This window comes from Carassius auratus, unplaced genomic scaffold (assembly GCF_003368295.1).
Source record: "Carassius auratus strain Wakin unplaced genomic scaffold, ASM336829v1 scaf_tig00214400, whole genome shotgun sequence".
In the NCBI taxonomy this organism is placed as follows: domain Eukaryota; kingdom Metazoa; phylum Chordata; class Actinopteri; order Cypriniformes; family Cyprinidae; genus Carassius; species Carassius auratus.
The window spans coordinates 800,931-827,500 of record NW_020527643.1 but is presented as its reverse complement, the minus strand read 5'-3'; the positions used below and the strand labels follow the sequence as shown (position 1 = coordinate 827,500).

At 41.4% G+C, this 26,570-nt stretch overlaps 1 protein-coding gene across 2 annotated transcripts in view; it reads right to left on the bottom strand.

The window, feature by feature from the left end:
• The window catches only part of mcph1 (microcephalin 1), a 111,361-nt gene that overhangs the window by 11,650 nt on the left and 73,141 nt on the right, over positions 1-26,570 (bottom strand). For both annotated transcript variants that reach the window (XM_026257630.1, XM_026257631.1), the window contains one exon: positions 20,523-20,760. In XM_026257630.1, the coding sequence (XP_026113415.1) occupies positions 20,523-20,760 (238 nt within the window). The remainder of the gene's footprint in view (positions 1-20,522; positions 20,761-26,570) is intronic.

Genomic DNA, 26,570 nt, shown 5'->3' with positions numbered 1-26,570 from the left:
AGTGACCTTATGATGGATGGGTTGAACTTACCGAATGAGTTCATGGGGTTAACCTATTGACCCCTTCCCATGACCCCATCGATCATGCGGTTTTGACAGAAGCTTTTGCCCTATTGACCTAGTTAGTCCTAAATCATAGTTTTGACGGGTAGTTTTGTGCTATATGAAGAGAACAGATGTTTTTGCCGGTTGTCTTTGTCCCAGTTAAATGGTTTGTGTATGGTTATGTGTCACAGGCCTGCGCCCCCTCCCATTACATTCCTGAGCAGTATATAAATGGGGTCGGTTATTTCATATATGTGACATTCAGTTATTTCACATTTATATATAAAACATTTTATAATTTATATAATCTAAAACAATTAAAGGTTGAACAAACATTTTAGTTATTTCACATTCATATGTAAAACATCCTATCCTTTATATAATTTATATAACAGTCCCTCCAGAAAAACGCGATTATGCGATCGCCTGATTTAATGCATAATCAGCCAAAAGCTGCATATTTATGCGGGGGTCGCATTTTTTCAAATACGCCACACTTTCGCCACATAAATTGCAGATTTCAGGAAGCAAAATATGCGGGGATAGCATGATTTCATAATCCCTGTATTTTCATTGCAAAAAAGTCACATATATCTTAGCAGAAAGTTGAAAAATGTTGCGTTTACTTCACCCAAGTAAATCGCCATTATTTCCCAATGGGAACCTTATGAAGTGACGTAATTACGCCACGTGAACATCATCTTTTTGTTAACAGTTGTTAACAAAAAATAAATAAAATGAATATGTAATATTCACAGATGAAAGTTTGGTACTTATGAAGTTATGTGCATTTTTTAGAACTAATTCAAGCAGGATAAATGTCAAGCCTGAGCCTGTGCTTATATTGTCTCTAAGCTACATATTTAAGATTTGATACATTTAAAAGGTGTGCAGTATTATTTATATTATATGAATTATGTGCTATTTTTCTAAATAAATTGTAGTTTACTTTGCATTAGAGCATTAAAATTGGTAGCCTATTTTAGGGTGGTAGGCTACATGGATAAATATGCAATGTCAATATTTTCATATATTATGCCTATATTTTAATTATATTTTAAACTTCCTTTAATAAAACAACATGCATTTTTGTTATTTGTTACATGTCCTTTATTTTGACAGATAACTTCTAGGGAAAAAAGACATTTGTCTGTAAACTGATTAAGAAATTGTTGCATGTTTAAACGTGAAGCACTGTATAATTTTGTTCACAATATTTATGCCTAATTAGCCTAAAACAAGATAAATTAAACCTGCACGATTTAGCTAAATCTTTCAAACTCTAAAGAATGGAAGGATTAATAAACCGTCCTCATGATTAAACTCAATTATAATCATTATAATCAACCAAATGCACACGATGTAAAAAAAAAAATTACTTTATTAACTGACAACTTAAGTGATTTTCAAAACAAGTTTTAATATAGTTATAAATTTATAACTGAGACAAGATTAAAAAACTGTAATGTTATTACCTTAATGCTGGAAAGACCTTTATTTTATTTTATTATTATTATTATTATTTGTTTATACTAGCCCATCATGCATCTAACCATCCACTTGGTGTTAAGAGCTGTTCAGATTAAACTGGCAGCTCCGCTTGAGTCAGTGTCATGGACGGAGGACAGAGCAAGTGGAAATATATTTTTGTAGTCTATATTTCCATCTCGTTATACCGCCGGTTTAGTTTTTTCTTTTTTCTTATATAACTTATTTGTTAATAGAGCAGTCACTGGGGTTGTCATCCGTGCCCCACTGCACTAAAAGTGTGTCTAAACTTGATATCACACTACAGTGTCAAATTATATGAACCCAGTGTCAAAACATTTCGTCATAAACAGAACGAGCATCAGTTCGCTGCACTAGGTATTTCAGTATGTTTGAAATGTTATGTTCATAATGTAGCCTATAAAAACAAATAATAAAATAAAATAACACAAGAGTTTCAAAGTGGCTTAGGCTATTATGTGTAAACTTTTTTCCCTATCACATGCCAAATTAATAACATTGTAAGCATTAAATCTTTAAATGCTGCTTTCTGCTGTGAAAATTTTGTTTGTGAGGAAAATAACAGTACAATTTTGTCAGTTATTTTATCTAAACAGATCTATGAATTTCTACAAGATTTCAAAATCAAATAGCCTACTGATAATGTAGTAGCACTGTAAGATTACATTTGTTTGAATGCATTATTGCTAAAGCGATTGCGTGTGAATGTGCTTTATCTGTTTAAATCATGCTTTAACCGGAGAATAATCAGAAAAAGAAACAGACAAACTCCTTAGCCTTTAACATCCCACTTGACTCTTGCAGTCATTATAACCTGATCAAGCCATAGCTTAATATGTTTAACATGAATTCTTGCTGAATGAAAATCGCGATGCTCAGACTCTTAATATCCTCTCCTCACTCCAGTCAGAATCTCACCTGCACTGCACGTGTGATGGTAGATGTGCAGCATTTATTCTTATTTGTTTTATCTTCATTACATATCTTGTTTGGTTTTATTTTGGATAATTGCATGTAAAAAAATTTTTTTTTTAAATGATTAACGTTGTAATGCATAGGCAAAATGTGAATTAATATTCATATTCAAGTGTTTGTGCAACAATTATTAATGCACATTAATGACAGGGCGCATTAATATTCAACATTAAACAATCTGTGAATGTTGAATTTCTCTCTTCGGAGAGAGCCAGCACTGTGAATTTCATCTTGCAGCCAACAAGAAAACATTTGTTTATTAATAATTACAATGTCTCATTTTTCACAATTATTAGGCTACTTCTGCATGTGCTTTGTGGCAAACTTAATGCATGTGCTTGAGCTTGGAATATATTAAGACTTGATTATGTAAATTTAATATAAACTTCTTATTAGTTGAATATGACAAATGAACGACTAGAACTAGAAAAATCTTACGTGGGGGCAGACTATTTTTTTAGTCTATAACCAAAACAACAGTCCTATATAAACCAGTTCAGCAAGTGAAAGCCTCATAAGACACAATCCATATGAAAGAGCAAGAGATTCATACCTTTATCTCGACCCCAACAAGTCATACATAACTACCCCCAAAAACCTAACCCCCTCCAGCTGAACAGAATTCGGTCTGTGTTTTGGCTCTGAGGAATGGTGTTGTTAATGGGCTGAAACATGCCTGCACTCAGCAGCACTACTCTTTGTATTCATTATTTTCTCGCAGCCCATATTATTTTCACAAGACCATAATGATAATAACAAATTATCAATTAATAATCAGTCATTGTTATTTGTGATCGTGGATGTTTGCGGAAGGTTTTAAGACCAAGCGGAATCCTCTGTTCCCACCTCACAGTGAGCGGGACTCCGCTCACTGACGCAGCTTCACTGTTAGCAGTTTGACTTTACTAAATCAGATTGAGGCGAATACAACTTATTGATCATGAGACCAACATTTAGCAAGGCAGGAAAACATTCATTCTAACGGAAGGAAGACGTATTTCATTGAGCTAATGCTGTTAAATAGAGAGAGAGAGAGTGTCACGGTTTATGAATTCACTTTCTCTCTCTCGTCTAGTGTGCTGTTGTGTGTGTGTGTGTCTGTGGGCGTGGTCACTGACCAGCGGTGATCAGCGGCGCCAGCTGGATTCAATTGTTTGTTCCCTTTATAAGTTCAGTAACCTGTTTTTCATGTTGTCAGATCGTTGTACTTCCCGGTGTATTCCTGTACCTGTTCCCGTGTCTGTCTAGTCGGTTGGATTCCCCCTGTTGTCGTCGTTCTTCCCTGGATCACCACTCAGCACTAGATCACTGAGCATCGTCACGAGGATTACTACACTGACCGGGAATCATTCGAGGGATCGTCACTGGATTGAGCACCACCACCAGTTGTCCATCGAAGTCCCTGCGTCACTGTTCCACCCTGCCTTGTGTCCGCCCGCCTGTGCTTCTGTGTTACTTCGTCATTTCTGATCTTTGTGCCGAGTAATAAACAGCGTTTTGCATTTACATCCTGTTTCTGTCTTACGTAACAGAACGATCTGACCATTATGGATGTAGCAGGTGCTACAACGTGGGACGAGTTTGCGGCTCGAAGCATCGCTAGAATGGACACCCAAGAGGAGAACATCTCTCTCACAGGACGGGCGGTCCAAGCGCTTGTGACGCAGGTGTCCGAGCTCACCCAACAGATACAACAGCTAAGAGTTTCCACTGCGCCACCCACACCGCCAGCTCCGCCCTCTCTACCAGAGCTGCCGACACCAGAAGGATATGCAGGTGAACCAGAGTTTTGCAGAGGTTTCTTGACCCGATGTTCTATGCACTTTACATTACATATGCCTCAGACGTTCGATCAGGAACGATCCAAAGTGGCGTTTGTGCTGACGCTGTTATCCGGCAAGTGGAGAATCAAGACCCATGCTGCGCCTCGTTCCAGGCACTCTCCGAGGAGATGAGGAGGGTTTTCGATCGGGCGGTGGCGGGTAGGGAGGCGACCAGACTACTCGCCAATCTCCGCCAAGGTCACGGTTCGGTGTCGGAATATTCGATCCAGTTCCGCACCCTGGCTGCAGAGTGCCGATGGAACGAGGAGGCGCAGTGGGACAGATTCCTGCATGGGTTGGCTGACCGTGTCCAGAGGGAGATTTATATGCTGGACCTTCCCACCAGTCTCAATGGACTGATCGAGTTAGCACTTCGAGTGGATGCTTGGCTGAGCAGAATGGGTCGTTTCCAACAAGACCATCCGTTTCACGGCACGGAGACCAGACGCTCTGAGAACCTGGATATGGTCAGTCCCCTTTATGACCCTGAGCCCATGCAGGTGGGTAGAGCTTGGCTTTCCCGGGAGGAGAGAGAATGGCGGAGGTCCCAAGGACTGTGCCTATACTGCGGGAGGGTGGACCACTTCATCCACTCGTGCCCGTTAAAAGATCAAGCCCGGTAGTAACTATAAGGCTACTATCGGGTGGGATCTTCCCCGAGAAGACCTCATCCTCACCATCATCATCTACTCTCCTTCCGGTAAGACTAAGGTAGGCAACCAACACACACGACACCCAGGCCTTACTGGATTCAGGGGCAGACGGTAATTTTATGGATTTAGAACTGGCTCATCGTCTTCACATTCCTACCACCCCCCTCACGTACAAGATTTCTGTCAATGCTCTTAATGGACAACAGCTTCCCAGCCACTGAACCCATCACTCTCATCACGTCTGGCAACCACACCGAGACTATAACATTCCTCCTCATGAACTCACCTCTGGCACCCATCGTACTTGGTCATCCTTGGTTCACACAGCATAATCCTAGAGTCGATTGGGGGCACGATTCTGTATCCATGTGGAGTAATACGTGTCAAGAGTCATATCTAGTGTCTGCATGTTCGTCTGTACCTGTGTCTGTTTTTCAGGAAGAGGCAGTGAATTTATCTAACGTGCCCGAAGAGTACCAGGACCTGAGAGAAGTGTTCAGTAAGTCTCGTTCTGCTTCTCTTCCTCCACATCGTCCCTATGACTGTGCCATAAACTTAGTACCAGGTGAGTCTCCGCCTAAGGGCAAGTTATATTCACTTTCTGTTCCAGAGAGGGAGGCTATGGAGAAATATATTTCTGATTCTCTAGCATCCAAATTCATTAGACCTTCCTCATCTCCAGTGGGGGTGGGTTTCTTTTTTGTGGGGAAGAAGGATGGGTCTCTGCGACCGTGGCTTGATTACTGAGGGTTGAACAACATCACGGTAAAGAATACTTATCCTTTGCCGTTGATGTCTTCAGCTTTCGAACGATTACAGGGAGCATCCATCTTCACAAAATTGGATTTACGTAACGCTTATCATTTGGTTCACATAAGGAAGGGGGATGAATGGAAGACCGCATTTAATACCCCCAGGGGGCAATTTGAATACTTGGTTATTTCCTTCAGGCTATCCAACTCGCCCGCGGTCTTCCAATCACTTGTCAATGACGTGCTGAGAGATATGGTTGATCAATTCATATATGTTTACCTGGATGGCATATTGATCTTTTCCTCTTCTTTTCAGGAAGACGTTCATCAATTCAGACGAGTGCTTCAGAGGTTGCTAGAAAATGGGCTTTTTGTCAAGGCGGAGACATGCGTTTTTCATGCACAGTCCGTTCCCTTTCTAGAGTACATCGTCTCGTCTGAGGGAATGCGTATGGATCCTGACAAGGTTAAGGCTGTGATAGATTGGCCAAGTCCAGATTCCCGTAAGGCCCTACAGAGGTTTCTGGGATTTGCCAATTTTTATCGACGATTTATTCGAAACTTGAGCCAACTAGTCGCGCCTCTGACTGCCTTGACCTCCCCCAGAAAGATGTTCAGGTGGTCTGATAAAGAGGAAGCTGTATTTGCCAAACTTAAGAGCCGCTTCGTTTCGGCTCCCATCCTCGTTGCCCCTGATCCATCACGTCATTTCGTGGTGGAGGTCGACGCGTCAGAGGTGGGGGTAGGAGCAGTTCTTTCCCAACGTTCTGCCACAGACGACAAGATTCACCCTTGCGCGTTTTTGTGTCATCGTTTATCACCTGCCGAACATAATTATGACATTAGTAAGAGAGAGTTGTTGGCAGTCAAGTTAGCACTGGAGGAATGGCGTTACTGGTTAGAAGGGTCAGGGGTACCTTTTATCATTTGGACCGATCACAAGAATCTAGAATATATTAGAACCGCTACAAGACTCAACTCTGGGCAGGCTCGGTGGGCACTTTTTTTCGGACGTTTTGACTTTTCTCTTTCGTACCGCCCAGGTTCCAAAAACATCAAAGTATCGGTCTGATGTCATTCAGTGGGGTCATTGCTCCAGTATAGCGTGTCATCCAGGAGTAAATCGCACCAGTTTTTTGGTGAAGCAACAATTCTGGTGGCCTTTAATGGCTCGCAACATCCGCAGTTTTGTTTTGGCTTGTTCAGTTTGTGCCACTGCTAAGACTTCCAACTGACCCCAGATGGGTTACTCCAACCGCTGTCAGTCTCTTCGAGACCCTGGTCCCACATTGCGCTAGATTTTATTACCGCCCTCCCAGGGCAAGACTGTCGTTTTGACTGTTGTGGACCGGTTCTCGAAGGCGGCTCATTTTATCCCCTTGCCCAAATTACCTTCAGCCAAGGAAACAGCGGTTGCTGTCACAGATCACGTCTTTCGTTTACATGGCTTCCCGATGGACGTGGTTTCCGACAGGGGTCCCCAATTTGTGTCCAAATTTTGGCAAGAATTTTGTAGATTGGGGGCGACTGTCAGTATTTCTTCGGGGTTTCATCCCCAAAGCAATGGTCAAACTGAGAGGGCCAACCAAGATCTGGTGAGAGCATTGCGATGTTGGAGCCAACAACTTACTATGGTGGAGTACGCCCACAATTCATTACCAGTGTCATCCACGGGCCTTACTCCGTTTGAATGTAGTTTAGGTTACCAGCCACCAGTTTCTGCTAGTACGGAGTCCGAAGTCGCGGTCCCCTCTGCTCACGCCTTCTTCCAGAGGTGTCACCACACTTGCACTAGAGCCCGTGAGACTCTTCTCCAAGTGGGGGCGCGCACCAAGGCCAAGGCCAATCGCCACCGGTCAAAGCCTCCCGTATGTGTCGTTGGTCAAAAAGTGTGGCTTTCTACCAAAAACATTCCTCTCCGCTCCATGTCTAATAAACTTGCTCCCAAATTCATCGGCCCGTTTCCTGTCACCAAGATCATTAGTCCGGTGGCAGTCGGACTCAAACTTCCTCCTACGTACAGGAGAATCCATCCCGCCTTCCATGTATCTAAGATCAAACCCGTGTTTTGGGCACCCATTAATCCGCCAGTCCCGGCCCATCCGCGTCTCGTACATGGGGAACCAACTTATTCGTTTAACCGTATTCTGGACTCGAGAAGGTGGGGACGTGGATTTCAGTACCTGGTGGACTGGGAGGGTTACGGTCCGCAGGAGAGAAGTTGGGTTCCTGCTAGAGACATTCTGGAGCACTCTCTTATCGATGATTACAATCGTCAGGTAAGTCCGTCAGGGAACGCCAGGAGGGGAGGGGGTACTGTCTCGGTTCATGAATTCACTTTCTCTCTCTCGTCTAGTGTGCTGTTGTGTGTGTCTGTGGGCGTGGTCACTGATCAGCGGTGATCAGCAGCGCCAGCTGGATTCAATTGTTTGTTCCCTTTATAAGTTCAGTAACCTGTGTTTCATGTTGTCAGATCGTTGTACTTCCCGGTGTGTTCCTGTACCTGTTCCCGTGTCTGTCTAGTCGGTTGGATTCCCCCTGTTGTCGTCGTTCTTCCCTGGATCACTACTCAGCACTGGATCAATGAGCACCATCACGAGGATTACTACACTGACCGGGAATCATTCGAGGGATCGTCACTGGATGGAGCACCACCACCAGTTGTCCATCGAAGTCCCTGCGTCACTGTTCCACCCTGCCTTGTGTCCGCCCGCCTGTGCTTCTGTGTTACTTCGTCATTTCTAATCTTTGTGCTGAATTAATAAACAACGTTTTGCATTTACGTCCTGTTTCTGTCTTATGTAACAGAGAGAGAGAGAGAGAGAGAGAGAGAGAGAGAGAGAAACTAGTCTAGGGCTATTCTTAAACTTGGAGCTCATTATATTGAAGTACAAATCGAAACACCAGAAACGTTATGCATTTTATGAATAATGAAATGTTATGAAAAGTATGCATTTTATTTATTCACATGCTGTATGGTTGAGATTTTATTTTAGTTCATAACTAAGTTTCATTGTTTAAAAAAAATGCATTATTGGCTAACGTTTCATAAACCTTCAGTTGTTATGCTCTAAAATCCAATGCCATTTGTCATTTCACAGTATTTTCACCACCTAAATCACTAACCTTTAAAGTAACAATTCTATAATGGTCAAAATGTTAATGGTCTAAATGTTAATATCTTTTATGCACAATATATTACTCAGAACAGTACTAAATAAAATATAACAGATTATATATGCATTTAGTATGATCTCTCTTATTTTTTTGAAAATTACTCATATTTTCACAGATTCTGCAAGGGGTGCCCAAACTTTCGAGCCCCATTGTGTGTTTATATATATATATATATATATATATATATATATATATATATATATATATATATATATATATATATATATTAGTGCTGTCAATCGATTAAAAAAAATTAACTAATTAATCGCACAATTTTTTTAAATTAATCGCGATTAATCGCGATTAATCGCAAATAAAAGACTGAAACTTTTTGGATATGTAAATGTAAAATGTAAATAATTAATGTAAACTCAAGACAAAGAAACTATTTAAATTCAAAATATGATTGTTTATTGGAATTTTTGTTTAATTTGTAACACAGATTTTCTCATGTAAACAACATACCTGCAATAAACCATCAATATCCTCCAAATTAACTGTTGGCTTGAAAGCCATATTTATTACAGAAATAAAAACACAGGCATGTAAGTAGCATTTGAATTTCAAAACAATCAATGCCAATAAAAAACTAAAATGATTTCCATGTTGAATTCTAAGTGGACTGCAAAAAAATTCCAAAGTATAGTCATTGCCAGTGCTTTAAGTGGGCCGGTATGCACTGGTACTCAGTACCGCCACTTCCAAATATAGCTCTTGAGCGTACCGCCACCTCTCCGTGCGCCCAGAACGTGCTTGTAGCGTACCGGTACGCTCATTTGGACATCTGTTTTAATAGAGGTTTTAATCTTTTTGCCGATTTTCAGAGCGCCCTTCACAATGCAAGCTTCCTAATTCATCCCACCCAGAGCAGAAACTACATTACCCATTCACCCTTAAGTTATACAAGTGAATAGCGCATGTGTCGCTTTTCCCACTGTTAAGTGTCAACAACTCAACGTGGCCGGAGAAGGTGTGTGAAACTCGTTGTGAGTTATACTAAAGCAAAATCTTGAGTATTTATTGTCTGATAAACATTAAAAACTGTCTGCGGAGGTTGAGTCGTCCTGCAGCCCCCGCTGGCTGCTCATTGGCTGCAGCATCTTTTTTCTAAGTTCTAAAAAAATACCGTAGACGGCAAGGCACAAATTTAGATATTCATTTATCTAATTAATCTATAGCCTATGCACAAAGACAATATGATCTTTTTGTCCCCTTTTTGTTTTAAAGCTTGATGAAGAGAGAGAGCGCAAGTTGCTGCAGCTGAGGAGGACAGTGATGCACGCGTACAGGAGTGATTGACAGTTCGCGGCACTGTGTACAAAAAATACTCCGCTACACAATTATTTCTTTATTTTCGTTTAAGTTTATTAACGTTAGCGTTACAGAAAGGTCTGATTTACGCACTGTTACAGTCATTGTTTTTGTTTTTTTTAAACAATGACATTTGAGTTCATGATTTTAATTTTGCTGTTTCTTGTGGCAGACTAAATGAAGAGTAATGTTTCTTGTGGCAGACTGAAGAGTAATCCGGCAGAGTTTTATACTGAAACTTTCCGTCTAAAAGTCCTTCCTTGGTCTTATCCATATTTCTTTGCACGTTGAACACACATAGGCCACAACTGGAAATAAAAAAAACTGCAACCGCGTTAATTGCGTTATTTTTTTTTAACGCGTTAAATATTTCAAATTAATCGAATGCGTTAACGCGCTAATTTTGACAGCACTAATATATATATATATATATATATATATATATATATATATATACACACACATATATATACATACACACACAGACACATAAATTTCCTTTTGCGCCACCCGGCAGTAGTTTCCCGAATCATTTTAACACCAACGACTGAATTACAGTTACCGCCGCGCGTGCCCATTTAGGCTGTCCACCTACTGTAGGCTAACTGTATATAATAATTACTATAATAATTATATTATATTAATTAGGGCCATATTTTTATATTTATTTTTATGCTTATTTCCCCTTTCATTAAGTGTACTGCTTACCTAATTAACATTCTGTGTAATGCTTGTATATACTACCATATATTTTGCTAATTCTGTAAACTCCTGACAATTAAGTTGTGTATATCAGGCTGGTGCCTTTCAAATGCAGTTAAAGTTAAGGTGATGAGTAGACTCAGTTGGGCTCAGGTGGTTGTCATGTGGGACAGGGCTCCAAACTGTGACTAAAACGGCCGCATTTGCGACCATAAATATTAAAATGCTAGTTAAGTTTTTGCTGAGGTCGGCACTGGCGACTAGGCCTATGTACCTATTTACATGTTATCTCTTAAAAAAATGCATGTAATGCCTTTTTTCCTGAGTTTTGCATTCACATCTTTTGTTATGTTCGCGCATTAAGAGAATGCACATTGAAGTTTTAGTGGGAAAAATAGTTTTAAACAGTCCTCATCTGTTTTCTGAATTTTTTCCAAAAGCCTTCGGGCTTCAAAAGGTCTTCATGTACTACTGGTCCTATCACTGAATTCATTAGTGCTGTGCATTTCGTTCGATGTAAACTAATGCCTTTTTTCGAAATTTCTTCCACAACACTTCCTAAGTGGTCAACAGTTGAAGTGCTTAAATGACAAGCAACATGGGCAGCCAGCTTCAACTCTGCCTCTTTCACAGGTGCATTATTTCTTAGAAAGGAACTGCCTGTGTCAAATAATGTTCTGGCATTTGAGAAAGGAGCCGCATTTTTCTTATGTTTTTCAGTCGCAGCATAAGCTACCAGATCACCTTGGTGAGCTCTTCACATTTGCAATATTTGCAGAACGCTTTTTTATCATCATTTGGAACACTTCGTATCCACTCCCGGGGATCAACACCCACTAATAAAAGGTTCACTTTTATCTTTGTCCACAATTATTTTTTAATTTTTATTTTTTGCGGCCGCGGTATATTATAAATGTAGCCCAAAAAACCGCAACCCGCAACTCCGTATTTTTTCCCGCAACTCCTTTTCTCGTCTGCCGTTGCTAAGCAACCATGAGCTGCTCTCTCCATGAAGACACGTACATTTCAGCAAAGGATAAATGGATTTGCAGCACTAAAAATCGCTTGCAGTAGCTCTGTTACTAAATTTATTTAAAAATGGCTATCCATATACAGCTATGATCAGCTGTTCCTTCATCTTGGCTGAGCTTTCAGTTGTTACTGGAAAGGATGAAGCTGATTGGTTGGTTTTTGTCACATGACCTGCTGTGCGCTTGTGGGATTGTGAAAAGTTGAGATGTTTTTAACTCGATGTGGTGCGGGTGCGCCTGGAAAAAAACGAGCTTCCATTATGAGCACGCACGCATACAGCGCGCCTACATTAGAAATAACGAACTTGAGCGCGCAAGAGACGCGACATGTGAACAGCCCCTAATGCGGCAGGTGCGATCGCGAGTAGTGCCTCAGGTCAAGCAGCACGTGAACCTATCATACCTTGCTCGTTACTAGAGTACATAATGAACATGAATTAACATCAAAAGATAGGCTATTTTATAAGAGATTCTACAGTACAACACTTTCAAACTGCAGAAAACGTGTAAAGCTTGTAAACATTGCAACGTAATATTAACCTCAGTAACCTTTCGGTGTCCATAAGCTCATCAGTCAGCTAAAAAATTTACCATTTATATTTATGAGCTATTGAATTTAATATTTTTACTTAACCTGTTGTCTACATGATTCAACAAGAAAAACAGACTGAAAGTGTGAAAGACATGCACTCTTAAAAATAAAGGAGCTTAAAAGGTTCTTCACAGAACAATTTTGGTTCCACAAAGAACCATTCAGTCATAGGCTCTTTGAAGAACAATCTCTTTCTGACCTTTTCATAATCTGTTTTTGTCTTCAAATGTTAAAGGTTCTTTATGAAACAATTTAGACAGGAAAAAAAGGTTCTTCTATGGTATCATGAAGAACCTTTATTTTTAAGAGAGTATGACAACATTTACAGGATGCATTGAGGAGGACCCCAAACTATACTCAGGGGCCAAGTGATGCTTATGGTCCATGATATTTGGACAGATTTTGTGTAATAAACAATGTATGACTGTATATTTCAAGTTGGAAAAGACATTTAGCTCCCACTTTTAGTGAACCTTCATTCCCAGGTCATCTACAAGATGGATTAAAATGCTGATAAAGTCAAGAAAAGATGAGACATAAACACGTCAGTATGATTAAAAAGTTAAAATGTAAAATAAAAAATGTAAATAAAACACATAAAACATGTTTATTCTGTGGCACCTAAAAAAAACATTTGGCACCTAAGTTTTTTTATTATAGGAGCCAATGGCTCCTTACTCGATTTTTTAGTTTGGAGCCCTGTGGGATATTTTCCATATATTTATTTATTTATTTGTGGAGACTCGCCATGATTTTAAAACTGATCGATTTTCCAAAAAGCTTTGTTGAATAAACATGAGCACGTACTACACATTTAATAATAATTCCTTACATTTATGTTTAAATATCAAAACGAGGCACAGGTGTTTTTATATTGCTGTATTTCTGAAGGAAGACTTGCATGTTATATGCCTAATAAAGCAGCATGTGAGCGTACCAGCTCTGCTTTGTTTACAGCTGTTACACAAAAACTTTTATTTCTTTACTGTCATACATTAAATCAGAGTAAACTTTTTCTGTTTTAGATCAATAAATATTAACATATTTTTTGCATTTATTAAATGTCAGAATTGAGCGAGGGAGTACTTTTATATATATTTTTTTTATCACTTTCATCAAAGTCAGAAGTATACATACACTAAGTTTAATGTGTCTTTAAACAAAAAGAAAACTCCAGATGATACCATTCTGAGCTTAAGAACCTTCTGATAGGTTTATTGATTCCGTTTGAGTTAATTGGTGGCACACCTGTGGATGTATATAAAGGCACACCTTAAACACAGAGCCTCTTTCTTTGACATCATGGGAAAATCAAGAGAAATCAACCAAGACATCGGGAAAATAATTGTGGACCTCCACAAGTGTGGCTCATCCTTAGGTGCAATTTCCAGATGCCTGAAGGTCCCACGTTCATTTGTTCAGATAATAATACGCAAGTATAAAAAACATGGGAATGTACAACCATCAGGAAGGAGACGGATTCTGAGTCCCAGAGAGGAACGTTTTTTGGTGCGAACTGTGCGAATCAACCCCAGGACAACAGCAAAAGACCTTGTAAAGATGATAGCTGAAACTGGTAAGACCGTTTCATTATCCACAGTAAAACGAGTCCTGTACCACCATGAGCTAAAAGGTTACTCTGGGAGGAGAAAACCATTACTTCAAAACAACCATAAAAAAGACAGACTACAGTTTGCAACTGCACATGGGGACAAAATTCTTAATTTCTGGAGAAATGTCCTGTGGTCTGACAAAACAAAAATTGAACTGTTCGGCCATAATGATAAATGTTATATTTGGAGGAAAAAGGGTGAAGCTTTGAAGTCTCAGAACACCATCCCAACCGTTAAGCATGGTGGTGGTAGTATAATGTTGTGGGGATGCTTTGCTGCAGAAGGGACTGGTGCACTTCACAAAATAGATGGCATCATGAGAAAAGAAAATTTTGTGGATATATTAAAGCAACATCTGAAGACATCAGCCAGGAATTTAAAGCTTGGGTGCAAATGGGTCTTCCAAAAGGACAATGACCCCAAGCATACCTCCAAATATGTTTCAAAGTGGCTTAAGGACAACAAAGTGAAGGTATTGTAATGGCCATCACAAAGCCCTGATCTCAATCCCATAGAAAATTTGTGGGCGGCACTGAAAGGCAAGTGCGAGCAAGAAGGCCTACCAACCTGACCCAGTTGCACCAGTTCTGTCAAGAGGAGTGGGCCAAAATTCCAGCAAACTATTGTACAAAGCTTTTGGAAGGATACCCAAAACGTTTGGCCCAAGTGAAACAGTTTCGGGGCAATTCTACCAAATACTAAGGAAGTGTATGTATACTTCTGACTTTGATTAAAATGATTAAAAAATACATACAAATTATCCCTTGCTCGATTCTGACATTTAACAAATGCAAAAAAAATACGTTAATATTTATTGATCAAAAACAGAATAAGTTTACTCTGATTTAATGTAGGACAGTAAAGAAATAAAAGTTTTTGTGTTTTTTTCTGAAGTGAATGTAAATATCTGGTTTCAACTGTATATGCTTTAAAGCATCTCCTACTGGCAAAACATGAATTTGCATTTACAGTAAGTCCACCTGATCCTTTCCCAAAAGCATCATGAGCCAGATGATGACAATAGTTCTCAATTTAGGCGTAAGATGCTTTTGGGTAACGCAACCCTGAACGTTAAGTAAAGAGAATGAAGGGAAAGTTAATTAAATACACAAAGAATTTAAAAACATTACCAACATTAACAAGATTAGTGGGACAAATAATTATTTTTTTCTTGTAGGCTTATTTTATTTGATTAACTTTGTTACATTTATTCATAATAAACTTCATTCGAATCCTGTCTACATCGCATGCAGTACATTCCAATAGCCTGGAACTATGGGTTCACACAAACCAACAGAGGTCACTGTATACCTAAAAGCATCAGCTAAAATTGCTCCGTGACGGATTTAGTGTATAAATATTTGTTAATGTAATAATTATGTAAAGTTTCCTAAGTTTAAAATAAAATATTAATAAATACTGATAGTCCCAGGTTGATATGGCCACACAGGTTTGTTTACGCATAAAATTTACAAAAAATGTAAAAAAAAATTAAACCAAAAAGACTAGAGCTTCATTTTTTTTTATCTTTCAGTGACAGTCATTTCTTAATTTATGCCAGGAGTTGGAAATGAAAAACAAAGTTGAGATCGATATGAAACTTGAGTCGTAGACCTTTTTAACGATGATGATATTTTATGAAGTTTTGAATCCTTTTACATTAAAACTAGCAGTAACTCCGAACTAATGTAAGCAAAGAATGTTTCTGTGAGCTGGCATCCTCCGATAAGTTAAGAGATTTTAAACAAACACTTTATACACATTGTGACGAGCGTCCCGATTCCACATTAGCGTCCGCCAACTCGGCATCCGCTCGACGCATTGCACTGCCCGATCCGTGAGCGAAAGTGTCCCAGCTACTGCCCAAGATGACCGCTGATGATGATTATAGAGGCCTTTCTCCAGATGTTCGAAAACACAGCTGCCCAGGAGGGCTGGGAGAACGATGCCTGGGTGCGGTTGGTCGCCTCTCATCACCGGCAAAGCTTTCTTCACCCTGCCGACGGAAGTGTCAAACGATTACGGCAAACTGAAAAAGGAAATCCTGTCCTGGCTGGGGATTTCCTCGGTCTGCGCTGCCCAGCACTTCCACGAATGGGATCATTAACTCCACCTCTCAGCCCGAGCCCAGACGGCTGAACGGTCCTGCCTTGCGCGGCATTGGTTTCTCACCAGAGAGCCCACGGCTACCCAAGTTGTAGAGCGCATCGTCATGGACCGGACAGCAGTCGAGGCCGTTTCCCTGGAGGGTGGTCCAGGAGTGGTGCATGCCGGAGGGCACCTTGCGACCAGTAGCTAGGCCGGCAGCTCTCTCCCTGAAGGATGAGCCGATGCCCACAGCGGACCTTGCATCTCCAGCGCGGACATGGCTGGCAGGCTGTATTGTACACCACGACCTGCCCCAGGGGGCGCCGGAGGCAGAGGTGAAAATTTACGGCTGTCCAGTCCAAGTCCTCCTTGACTCTGGCAGTACGTCAGCTTGGTGCATCTTGGTGATTTTGGACTATGCCACCCGGTACCCCGAAGCAGCGCCCCTCAAGGCTACTGCCAAGACCATGCTCTTCAGCCGGGTGGGCATCCCTGCAGAAATACTGACCGACCGGGGACCCCCTTCATGTCCCGCCTAACGGCTGACCTGTGCAAACTCCTCCAGGTAAAGCAGTTAAAAACCTCTGTTTACCACCCCCAGACTAACGGTATCATAGAACGATTCAACCAAACCCTCATCATCGGGTCGTGGCCAAAGACAGGCGCGACTGGGACCTCATGCTCCCCTACGTGTTGTTCGGCATTCGGGAGGCCCCTCAGGCATCATCGGGCTTCACCCCCTTTGAGTTACTGTTCGGGTGCCAACCTCGGGGGTTGTTGGATATCGCGAGGGAAGCGTGGGAACAACAGCCGGCACCCTACCATATGTCATTGAACACTTGAAGGCGATGAGGGAAAGATCGGTCATGCCATTAGTCTGGGAACACCTCGCCAGGGCACAGCAACGGCACTACGACTGGGCCCCCAGCCCCGCAAATTCCAGGATGGGTACCGGGTAATGTTCCATATCCCCAACTCCGCCTGCAAGTTCCTGGCCAGCTGGCAGGGCCAGTACACCGTCGCTGAAAGAATCAGGCCCGACACATACTGAGTCTGCCAGCTGGGGCGACGGAAACCAGACCAACTCTACAACATCAACCTGCTCAATAAGTGGATCAGGACAAGAGACCAGCTAGCGGCTCTCGCCACCAGAGACCCAGTCATAGTAGAAATCAACCCGGAGCTGTCGGCGACCCAAAAGACAGAGCTGCAGCACCTGGTCGGTCAGTTCCCAAATGTGTTTTCGTCAGCCCCCGGGCGGACCCACGTGACCCAACATGAAATCCACACACCAGCCGGAGTCGTCGTTTGGCAACGGCCCTGCCGAGTTCCAGAGGCTCGTCAGCAGGCTATTGAAGAGGAAATTCAACAAATGCTGGAGTTAGGGGTAATTGAGCCATTGAACAGCCCTTGGTTCAGCCACGTTCCAGCGCATGATGGACATCTTGCTGAGGGCTCACCAGGCCTACGCCGCGGCATACCTGGATGACGTGGTCATCCACTCCGAGCGCTGGCAAGACCACCTGGACCATCTGCGGAGGGTGCTGATGGAGCTATGTAGGGCTGGGCTCACTGCCAACCCCCGGAAGTGTCGCTTGGGCTTGCCAGAGGCGAGGTAATTGGGCTTCCAAGTTGGATGGGGACTCATCTGACCACAGGAGAAGCAGCTCGAAAGTGATATGGTCTGCACCGAAGCCCAGCACAAAGATCCAGGTACGAGCGTTTTTGGGGTTGGCAGGTTACTACCGCCGTTTCATCCCTAACTTCTTCTCCTTAGCCGCCCCCCTGACAGACCTGACCAGGAAGGGGTAGCCGGAAAAAGTGTGCTGGACACCTGAAGCGGAGGAGGCATTAAAAAAAACGTGAAGATGGCCCTCACCTCGGAGCCAGTCCCGTGTGGCCCGGACTTCAGCTGCCCCTTCCTGCTACAGACGGATGCCTCCAACACAGGACTGGGGGCTGTCCTGTCTCAGGTTCAAGAAGGTGAGGAGCATCTAACTGCATATCTAACTGCGAAATATAAAATATCTAACTGTGATTTTTTTGACAGATATTGCGATTGTGATTTGATTTGCGATTTTAAATTTGCAAAGTCAAGCTTCAGCTCAATATTGTCAGTAATGGGCAGCACAGTATCATTACCCTGCTAAAAAAACCCCCGGAAATTCTTAGTTTCCATTAAACCATTACAAAATTCCTTTTTGTTTTTAGCATGATTCCAATAGGAATTACTGTTGTTTTATTGATAGCCATCTGCCAGATTATATCCCACCAATAGAATCCATAAAATAGACACCATTATAGTTTAAAAAAAAATAAAATACAATTCCCATTATAACTCTGAAATCCATTTAATTTTCAATTTTTTGTGGTTTGGGAGGGGTTCTATATATTTTTATAATTTTTTTCTTTTTTCAGCAGACAACATTATAATGCTATAACTACTTTTACAGAATTAATTTAATTACTGAATCACTGGACATATTTGTTTATTTTATTTTTATAAATAAAGAACTGGATTTCTTTAGTCAATTATTAAAGTATTACATATGTTACACTGTATTTGCGATTTTAAGAACAAGTGGAAAATGTGCTGAATGTTTAATTTCATTCAAGTGAGATTAGCAAGCAGTTAGACTGAATTTACATTTGTTTTAAACTAGAAGCCAGAAGTGAGTTGACAAAGATTTCCTCGATGAGCGTGCTTTGAGCCTCATCCATACTATACTGCCAGATGTGCTCGTGGAGATTTGCGTTGCAGGGCTGTGCGAATATAACAGGCAGACACACTCTTGCAGTTTAAATCTATATTAAAGACCCATTTCTTTAACCTGGCTTACACAACACACTAAAATGCTTCTAATTTTCAAATCCTTTAAATGATTTTTAGGCTGCATTAATAAGGTAAACCGGAACCAGGAACACTTCCCATAACACCTGATGTACTTGCTACATCATTAGAAGACTGGCATCTACGCTAATATTAGTCTGTTTCTCTCTTATTCCGGGGTTGCCGTAGCCACCAGATCCAGTCTGTATCCAAGTCAGAGGGTCACTGCAGTCCCCCATCAGTACACATCCAGACCAGATGGTGGATCAGCACTAGAAAGGACCTCTACACCCCTGAAAGACAGCGGAGACCAGGACAACTAGAGCCCCAGATACAGATCCCCTGTTAACACCTGGTCTCAGACGACAACCGGAACAAGACCGCAGGAAACAGATGGTTCTTCTGCACAATCTGACTTTGCTACACCTTGGAATTAAACTCCTGGTTTCGTGTGGTTAGAGGAGAACTGGCCCCATGACTGAGCCTGGTTTCTCCCAAGGTTTTTCTCCATTCTGTCACCGATGGAGTTTGGTTCCTTGGCGCTGTTGCCTCTGGGTTGCTTGGTTGGGGTCAATTCATTTACAGCGATATCGTTGACATGATTGACTATTTAAACTAAACTGAGATGATGACATCACAATTCAATGATAAACTCATTTATGCATTATTGAAACACTGTTTTACAAATTAATGTTGTTCTGTTGCTTTGACAATCTTTTTTGTGTAAAGCGCTATATAAATAAAGGTGACTTGACTTAAACTGAACTGAATGATGACATCACCGAATTCAATTAACTGCCTTTAACTGTCATTTTGCAATTTTCATAATTAATGTTGTTGTTTAGTTGCTTTGACAATCTGTTTTGTCAGGGAAGTCGTGGCCTAATGGTTAGAGGGTTGGACTTCCAATCGAAGGGTTGTGAGTTCTAGTCTCGGGCCGGACGGAATTGTGTGTGGGGGTAGTGCACGAACAGCTCTCTCTCCACCTTCAATACCATGACTTAGGTGCCCTTGAGCAAGGCATCGAACCCCCAACTGCTCCCCGGGCGCCGCAGCATAAATGGCTGCCCACTGCTCCGGGTGTGTGCTCACAGTGTGTGTGTGTGCTCACTGCTCTGTGTGTGTGCATTTCGGATGGGTTAAATGCAGGGCACAAATTCTGAGTATGGGTCACCATACTTGGCTGAATGTCACTTCACTTTCACTTTCACTTTAAAGCGCTATATAAATAAAGGTGACTTGACTAGACTATACAATCCAGTACGACAGCACAGCATGCTAATAATTCATTCTGAACAAAGCCTATAGTTTTATTATAGCCCTTAACAATGTGCTGTTGCACACACAGATTTTGTTTATCGTATGTTATGAATATACGACATCACTTCTTGCTCATCATCATCATCAATTTGCCATCTTACCTAAAATCCACTGTTCAGAAAGATTGCAGCTCCCCTCTGTTTTTTTGCCATTATACTGTCCAATAAAGATTCCAGCCTGTCGAACACTCCGGCATACAGTTCCTCCACAAAGCTGTATGAGTTCGGTCAGGCTGTTGCAAGGAGGCTGGGAGTTTGGGGACACAAACATGGGCCGCTGATGCTGGAAAAGATCCTGCTGATGTTCCCCAGCAGAGAGATGCTGCTGCAGACGGCATATCTGAAAGAAGAGAGAAAATTTAATAACAACTCTTGTTATTTTACTAAATCAAATCAAAGTCCAATCAAATCTCACTTTCGGACATGTCCAGTAGTCACTCAAAATGAGCCATATACCAGCGTATGTGATCCTATGAAGCCAGTTTTTGCCAACTAATTCACCACTCCAGTTAGTCCAACAGTCCACTAAACTGTTGAAACAGTAAGGAATCTGACTAAAGAACTGATGAGCTTTCAATAGAAGAAGCGTAAACAGATCTCTTTAATGAAAAAAAAAAAAAAAAAAAAAACATTTCTATGATTTATGTAAAAAAAAAAAGTGAGTCAAGATTACAATCACTTTATAAGTTTTACACATGTAAAACATCTGCATTTTACATCGTTAATGGATGCGTTAAAGGGGTTATATGATGCTGCTAAAAAAAACATTATTTGGTGTATTTAAATGTTTATGCGGTTTAATGTAAAAAAAAGAAGAAAAAAAACATTTTACACATTGTACACTATTGTTTCTCCTATATGGCCTGTCTTCTGTAACATGTCGATTTTTACGAGGCTCGTCAGTCTGAAAAGCATGCTGTGCTCTGATTGGCCAGCTATCCAGTGCGTTGTGATTGGTGAATACCTCAAGCATGTGATGGAAATAGACATAGTGGCAGCAACAACAATATTACAACGGGGATAAAAGGCACTCCTTTCTTTGCCTGAACATCTGGGAGGAGTCATGCAAATCTTCCCACATAGTGACGTAGAGATGCCGGTATGTGTTAGAACAAGCCATTTTAGGGGTGTGTGGACAAGTCTTAACTTTTATAAAGAATACCTCTTTGGATTTGAGACTTTAGTCTTTGCAAAATTATAGATTTTCTTTATGCACCAAGAGCTTGTAACACTCCAGAGAAAGGAAAAATTTGAATTGGTTTATATGAGCCCTTTAGTAATATAATTGCATACGTGTTAAATCATTACATGATTGCATAAACTGGTAAATCAGTTATTTTAACCAGTTCATTACAACAAACTAAACTAAAAAAAAAAAACGAAAACTGCGGAAAAGTATCACACTTACCTATTTGCCTGGGGCTATGGATAACAGGTAAAAATGTTAGAAATATTGCAAAGACCAACTATTTTCTTTGCCACAGGTAATGTGGCGCACTAATGCGGTGTCATCTGATTTTTTCCCCCCGACTCCTAAAGATCTGATTGAGCATGATAAAAAAACTGAAAGTAATAAAAGCAAGTAAAGAATTCAAGATGGCACAGACAGAAGGCTGTTCTAATTTTATGTTATAGGTGAATCATATTTTAAAGACATGAGCCACAGGAATGAAGAAAATTATCAACATCACTGATGATGTAAATCTTAAGCAATCGCTGCTTTGCTTATGGTTTGTATCCGAGCAGACCTGATTTTATTATCCCTTTTTGAATGATGAATATAGAATATTGATACCCGTTTACACAGATTGTTATTTTCTCTTACATAGATGTTTCCCCATTAATACTCCATTGACCATAGTCTTTGCAGTGTGCTCAAGCACATTTTTAGACCAAATGCAGCAGTTGCAGGTGACAAGTGGCTTCCGTCTGTAATGAGGAGTCGAGGCGTTCGGATCCATGTGCAGAATTTTATTAAGAGAATGGTCATACAGGCAGAAATCAGGAACGGCGTCAGGTATGTTAGGGATATCCAGAAACATTAACGGTAACAAGCAGAGATCAGGGCAGGCAGCAGTGAATCAGAGTCGGTTTAAACAATACAAAATAATATACAGAAAGAACAAACACTAGGAAAACCGCTCGGTCCATGTCAGACAGGCTAAACAAGACTTCGCAGTGAGTGTGTGTGTAAATGAGGTGCAGGTTTGGCAAGGAAATTGGCTGATGAATGAGGTGCAGGTATGGCAAGGTGATTGTGATGCAGTGACTCATGGGGAATGTAGTTCGGGTGTTGTGCAATAGTATGAGAGGTGCTAGTGTCCAAGTGATGATATGGTGACATCTGGTGGTTAAAGGGTGGAATGGTCCTGAGTGGAGTGCCCTCTACTGAAGTTCATGGGCACTCCATCTAATGATCGTGAGGGTGGAGCAGAGGACCACCACAGTGGCGATGGCACAGGAGAGCAAGTCTGGTCAGGTGGGACTGAAACAGAGAACATAAACAGGTTAATAGTGGCCTCCGTGGCCGTGATGAGATGGTAGCTCAGAGATGGTGACAGAGCAGGCGGTGAGTTCATGGAAGACCTCCGTGGCCGTGACAGGACAGACAGAGAGTTGGTGGATGACCTCTGTGGCCGTGACCGGAACGAATGAGAGCTCATAGACGCCAACTATTGCTCTGGAAGTTCGGCTGAGATGTGACGAGGCTCTGGGGGTTCGGCTGAGATGTGACGAGGCTCTGGGGGTCCGACTGAGACGTGACAAGCCTCTGGTAGATCCGTGGTGATTTGACTTGGTTCATGAAGATTGTTGGTGACTTGACTTTGCTCATGAAGGTCAACTGTGACTTGACTTTGCTCATGAAGGTCAACTGTGACTAGACTTGGCTCATGAAGATCGTTGGTGACTAGACTTGGCTCATGAAGGTCGTTGGTGAATTGACTTGGCTCATGAAGGTCATTGGTGACTTGACTTAGTTCCTGAAGATCAACTGTGACTTGACTTAGTTCCAGAAGATCAACTGTGACTTGACTTAGTTCCTGAAGATCAATGGTGACCTGACTTGACTCAAGAAGTTTAACTGTGGTTTTACTTGAATCATGGGTGTTAATGGTGACTTGACCTGATTTTGGATGGTCAGCAGTGACATTACCTAATTCTGGACGGTTAGCGGTGACCTGACTAGACTCTGGGAAATCAATGGGACCTGATCAACGGGGACCTGACTTGACTCTGGACAGGCGACGGGCTCGCGGCCATCTTGTGCAGCGGCACTGGTCCGGCGGCCATCTTGTGCAGCGGCGCTGGTCCGGCGGCCATCTTGTGCAGCGGTGCTGGTCCGGCGGCCATCTTGTGCAGGGGCGCTGGGCTGGCGGCCATCTTGTGCAGCGGCACTGGGCTGGTGGCCATCTTGTCATCCACAACACCCACAGTAAATGCAGAGCCACTTAATTGAAGTGCCAGATCTATATAACTTTCAAGTGTCCCGTGAAGCTTGTGCAATGGCATGAGTGAGCCGAGTGGCTCAGATAGACCACCACGAAAAAATATCATCAGACATATCTTATCCAGACAAATGGGCCAGCTCAACAAAGTCCCTCACATAGTCCTCGTTGGGCTGAATTCCTTGACGTAGACACATAATTTGGGCTACTGGGTTCATGACTGACCTGGATGTACTCATTAAGGCTGCTGGATCCTGGTTTGGCAAAGTTTTCTGTAACAAGGAGTCAGAGGCGTTCGGATCCATGTTGTGACGTGCCTCTGGGCCCTTATTATTATAATGATTGTTGGGGGTGGGTTTGTTTGCTAATTTGTTAGGGGTAGCAGAAAAGTTGAATATGACTTCCAATATTGAAGAGTTCATTCGTTATCCATCGGAAGATCTTTTAACCTGTTAGCCATAATGGGACTCACAACTGAAAGTGCTCTACCAAACTTATTATTGTAACAGTTTCCTACTTCAGTGTGTTACAAACATAATTTTGGTGTCTTTGGAAAGAAGACCCTTTGGGCTTTACTTTTTATCAACTAGATTTGATAATTTTCAAAAATATTAAAAGTTATAGACACTGAAATGCCTTTTTTTTCTTTTTTAAACCACAATTACATTTTTTATTTGATATGAAAATACATGAAATGATACCTGGAGTAATCTAGAAAAGTAATGGGTTGAAAGTCACATGTCTCATGAGTAGGGATGTGTACCGAAACCCGGTATTAAAATGGCCCCGGGGTTAAATTATGAAAGACCGTAGTATCAGTAAGATCTGATGGTACCGGTTCTGCTTTCGGTACTGGAGGGGAAAAAAATGTATGTACTATGTATTTTTGCTTAATAACGTTATCGTGCACATTTTATCTCACCAAACATTTCTAATGTGCAATCATATCAAGACGTTTGTCTGTGAGATCTGCAAGGTCTCTCATGCGTGCCGCGGAGGCTGTCAGTCACACACACACACACAACAAGAACGAGCGCGGCGCACACACACGCAGGGGCCATTCACATATCACATATTTTGCGCGCTCAAGTTCGTTATTTCAAATTTAGGCGTGCGGTATGCGCGCTCATAATGGAAGCGACGCGCACGCAGTGCGACGAACTCGGTTTTTACAGGCACGTCCGCACCGCATCGAGTTAAAAACATCTCAACTTTTCAGAATGCCGCAAGCGCACCGCTGGTCATGTAACTTCCTCACCTTTTCCATAACAACGTTGAAAGCTCAGCGAAGATGGAGGAACAACTGATGTGGATTTTAAAATTAATTTAGTAGCAGTGCTACTGCAAGCAGTTTTTGGTACTGCAAATCCATTTATCCATTTGTGAAAATTTCCGCATCTTCATGGAGAGAGCAGGTGCCAGCCCGTGGAAATAACCCCACTCAAAAGTTTGGGAACCCTTGGAAACATTCACAGATGCTCCAGAAGGAAACAGGATGCATTAAGAGCTGGGGGGTGAAAACCTTTGATATTTGAAGATCAAGGTAAATTGTACTTAATTTGTGTACCGGGAAGCATACAAGTATCTTCTGTTACTTACGAAGGGCAGAACTAAATGGAAAACATTTATATTTAAACAAAATAAGACCAATTCGGACTTCTTCATCGTGTTGGCCATCTTCATCTTAATGCATCTTGTTTCCTTCTGGAGCATCAGTGAATGTTTGAATCTTTTTAAATAGTTGTGTTTGAGTCCTCAATGTCTTCAATGTGATAAGATGTATCTCAAAATCATAAAGTCACTGCTTAAAAGGGTTCAAATATGTAAAGATGTTGGAAAACTGAAGAATCTGCAGGACCTTAAAGATTTTTCTGAAGAGCGCTGCTCAGTTTAACTGTTCAGAACAAACAAGAGACTCATGCACAACCATCACAAAACAGAAAGACAGCCGAGGATCATCAGATAACAGAACACAGTACTAAGAACCAAAGGGTTCCCAAACTTTTGAGTGGGGTTATTTTAATAATTTCAGCATTTTTTTGTCTTGTGGACTAAATGTTAATATCTTTTATGTACAATATCTTACTCAGGACAGTACTAAATATAAAATTACATGCATTTAGTATGATTTATGGTTTTTGAAAATTACTCATTTTTTACAAAACTCAATTTTAGTCAGCAGGACTCTTTGCAATAACTTTATCTGAAGTGAATTATAATCACCATACAAGGCAGAAATATTTATAAACGATGCAAAATACTGTGCACGCTAAACATTTGTAATGTCTGTTTTGGCTTTTGTGTCATGTTTTGGGTTTTGTTTCATTTTCTTGTTTTCAGGTATTTTATTTTGTTATTGTTTGTGTCATGCTTCCCTTGCCCTCTTGTCTTCATGCTATTGGTTCCTCTTGTTATTTGTGTCATGTTCTGATTGGTTTATTGTCGTCATGTGATTAACATTTCTGTTTATTCATTGGTTGTTTTAGTCGTGTGCCTTGTTCCCCATTGGTTTGTTCATGTCATGTGTCCTTTGTCTGTTATAAGTAAGTCAGGTTTTTGTCCTTATGGCTGGTCGTGTATTGACGTATGTATCTGCTGTCGGTGAGTCCTGTCTGTTCATGCCATGCCAAGTCAAGTCAAGTCAAGTCTTTGTTAACTGTTTGGATTATTGGATTGTCACCTTGTAAATAAACTGCACTTGGGT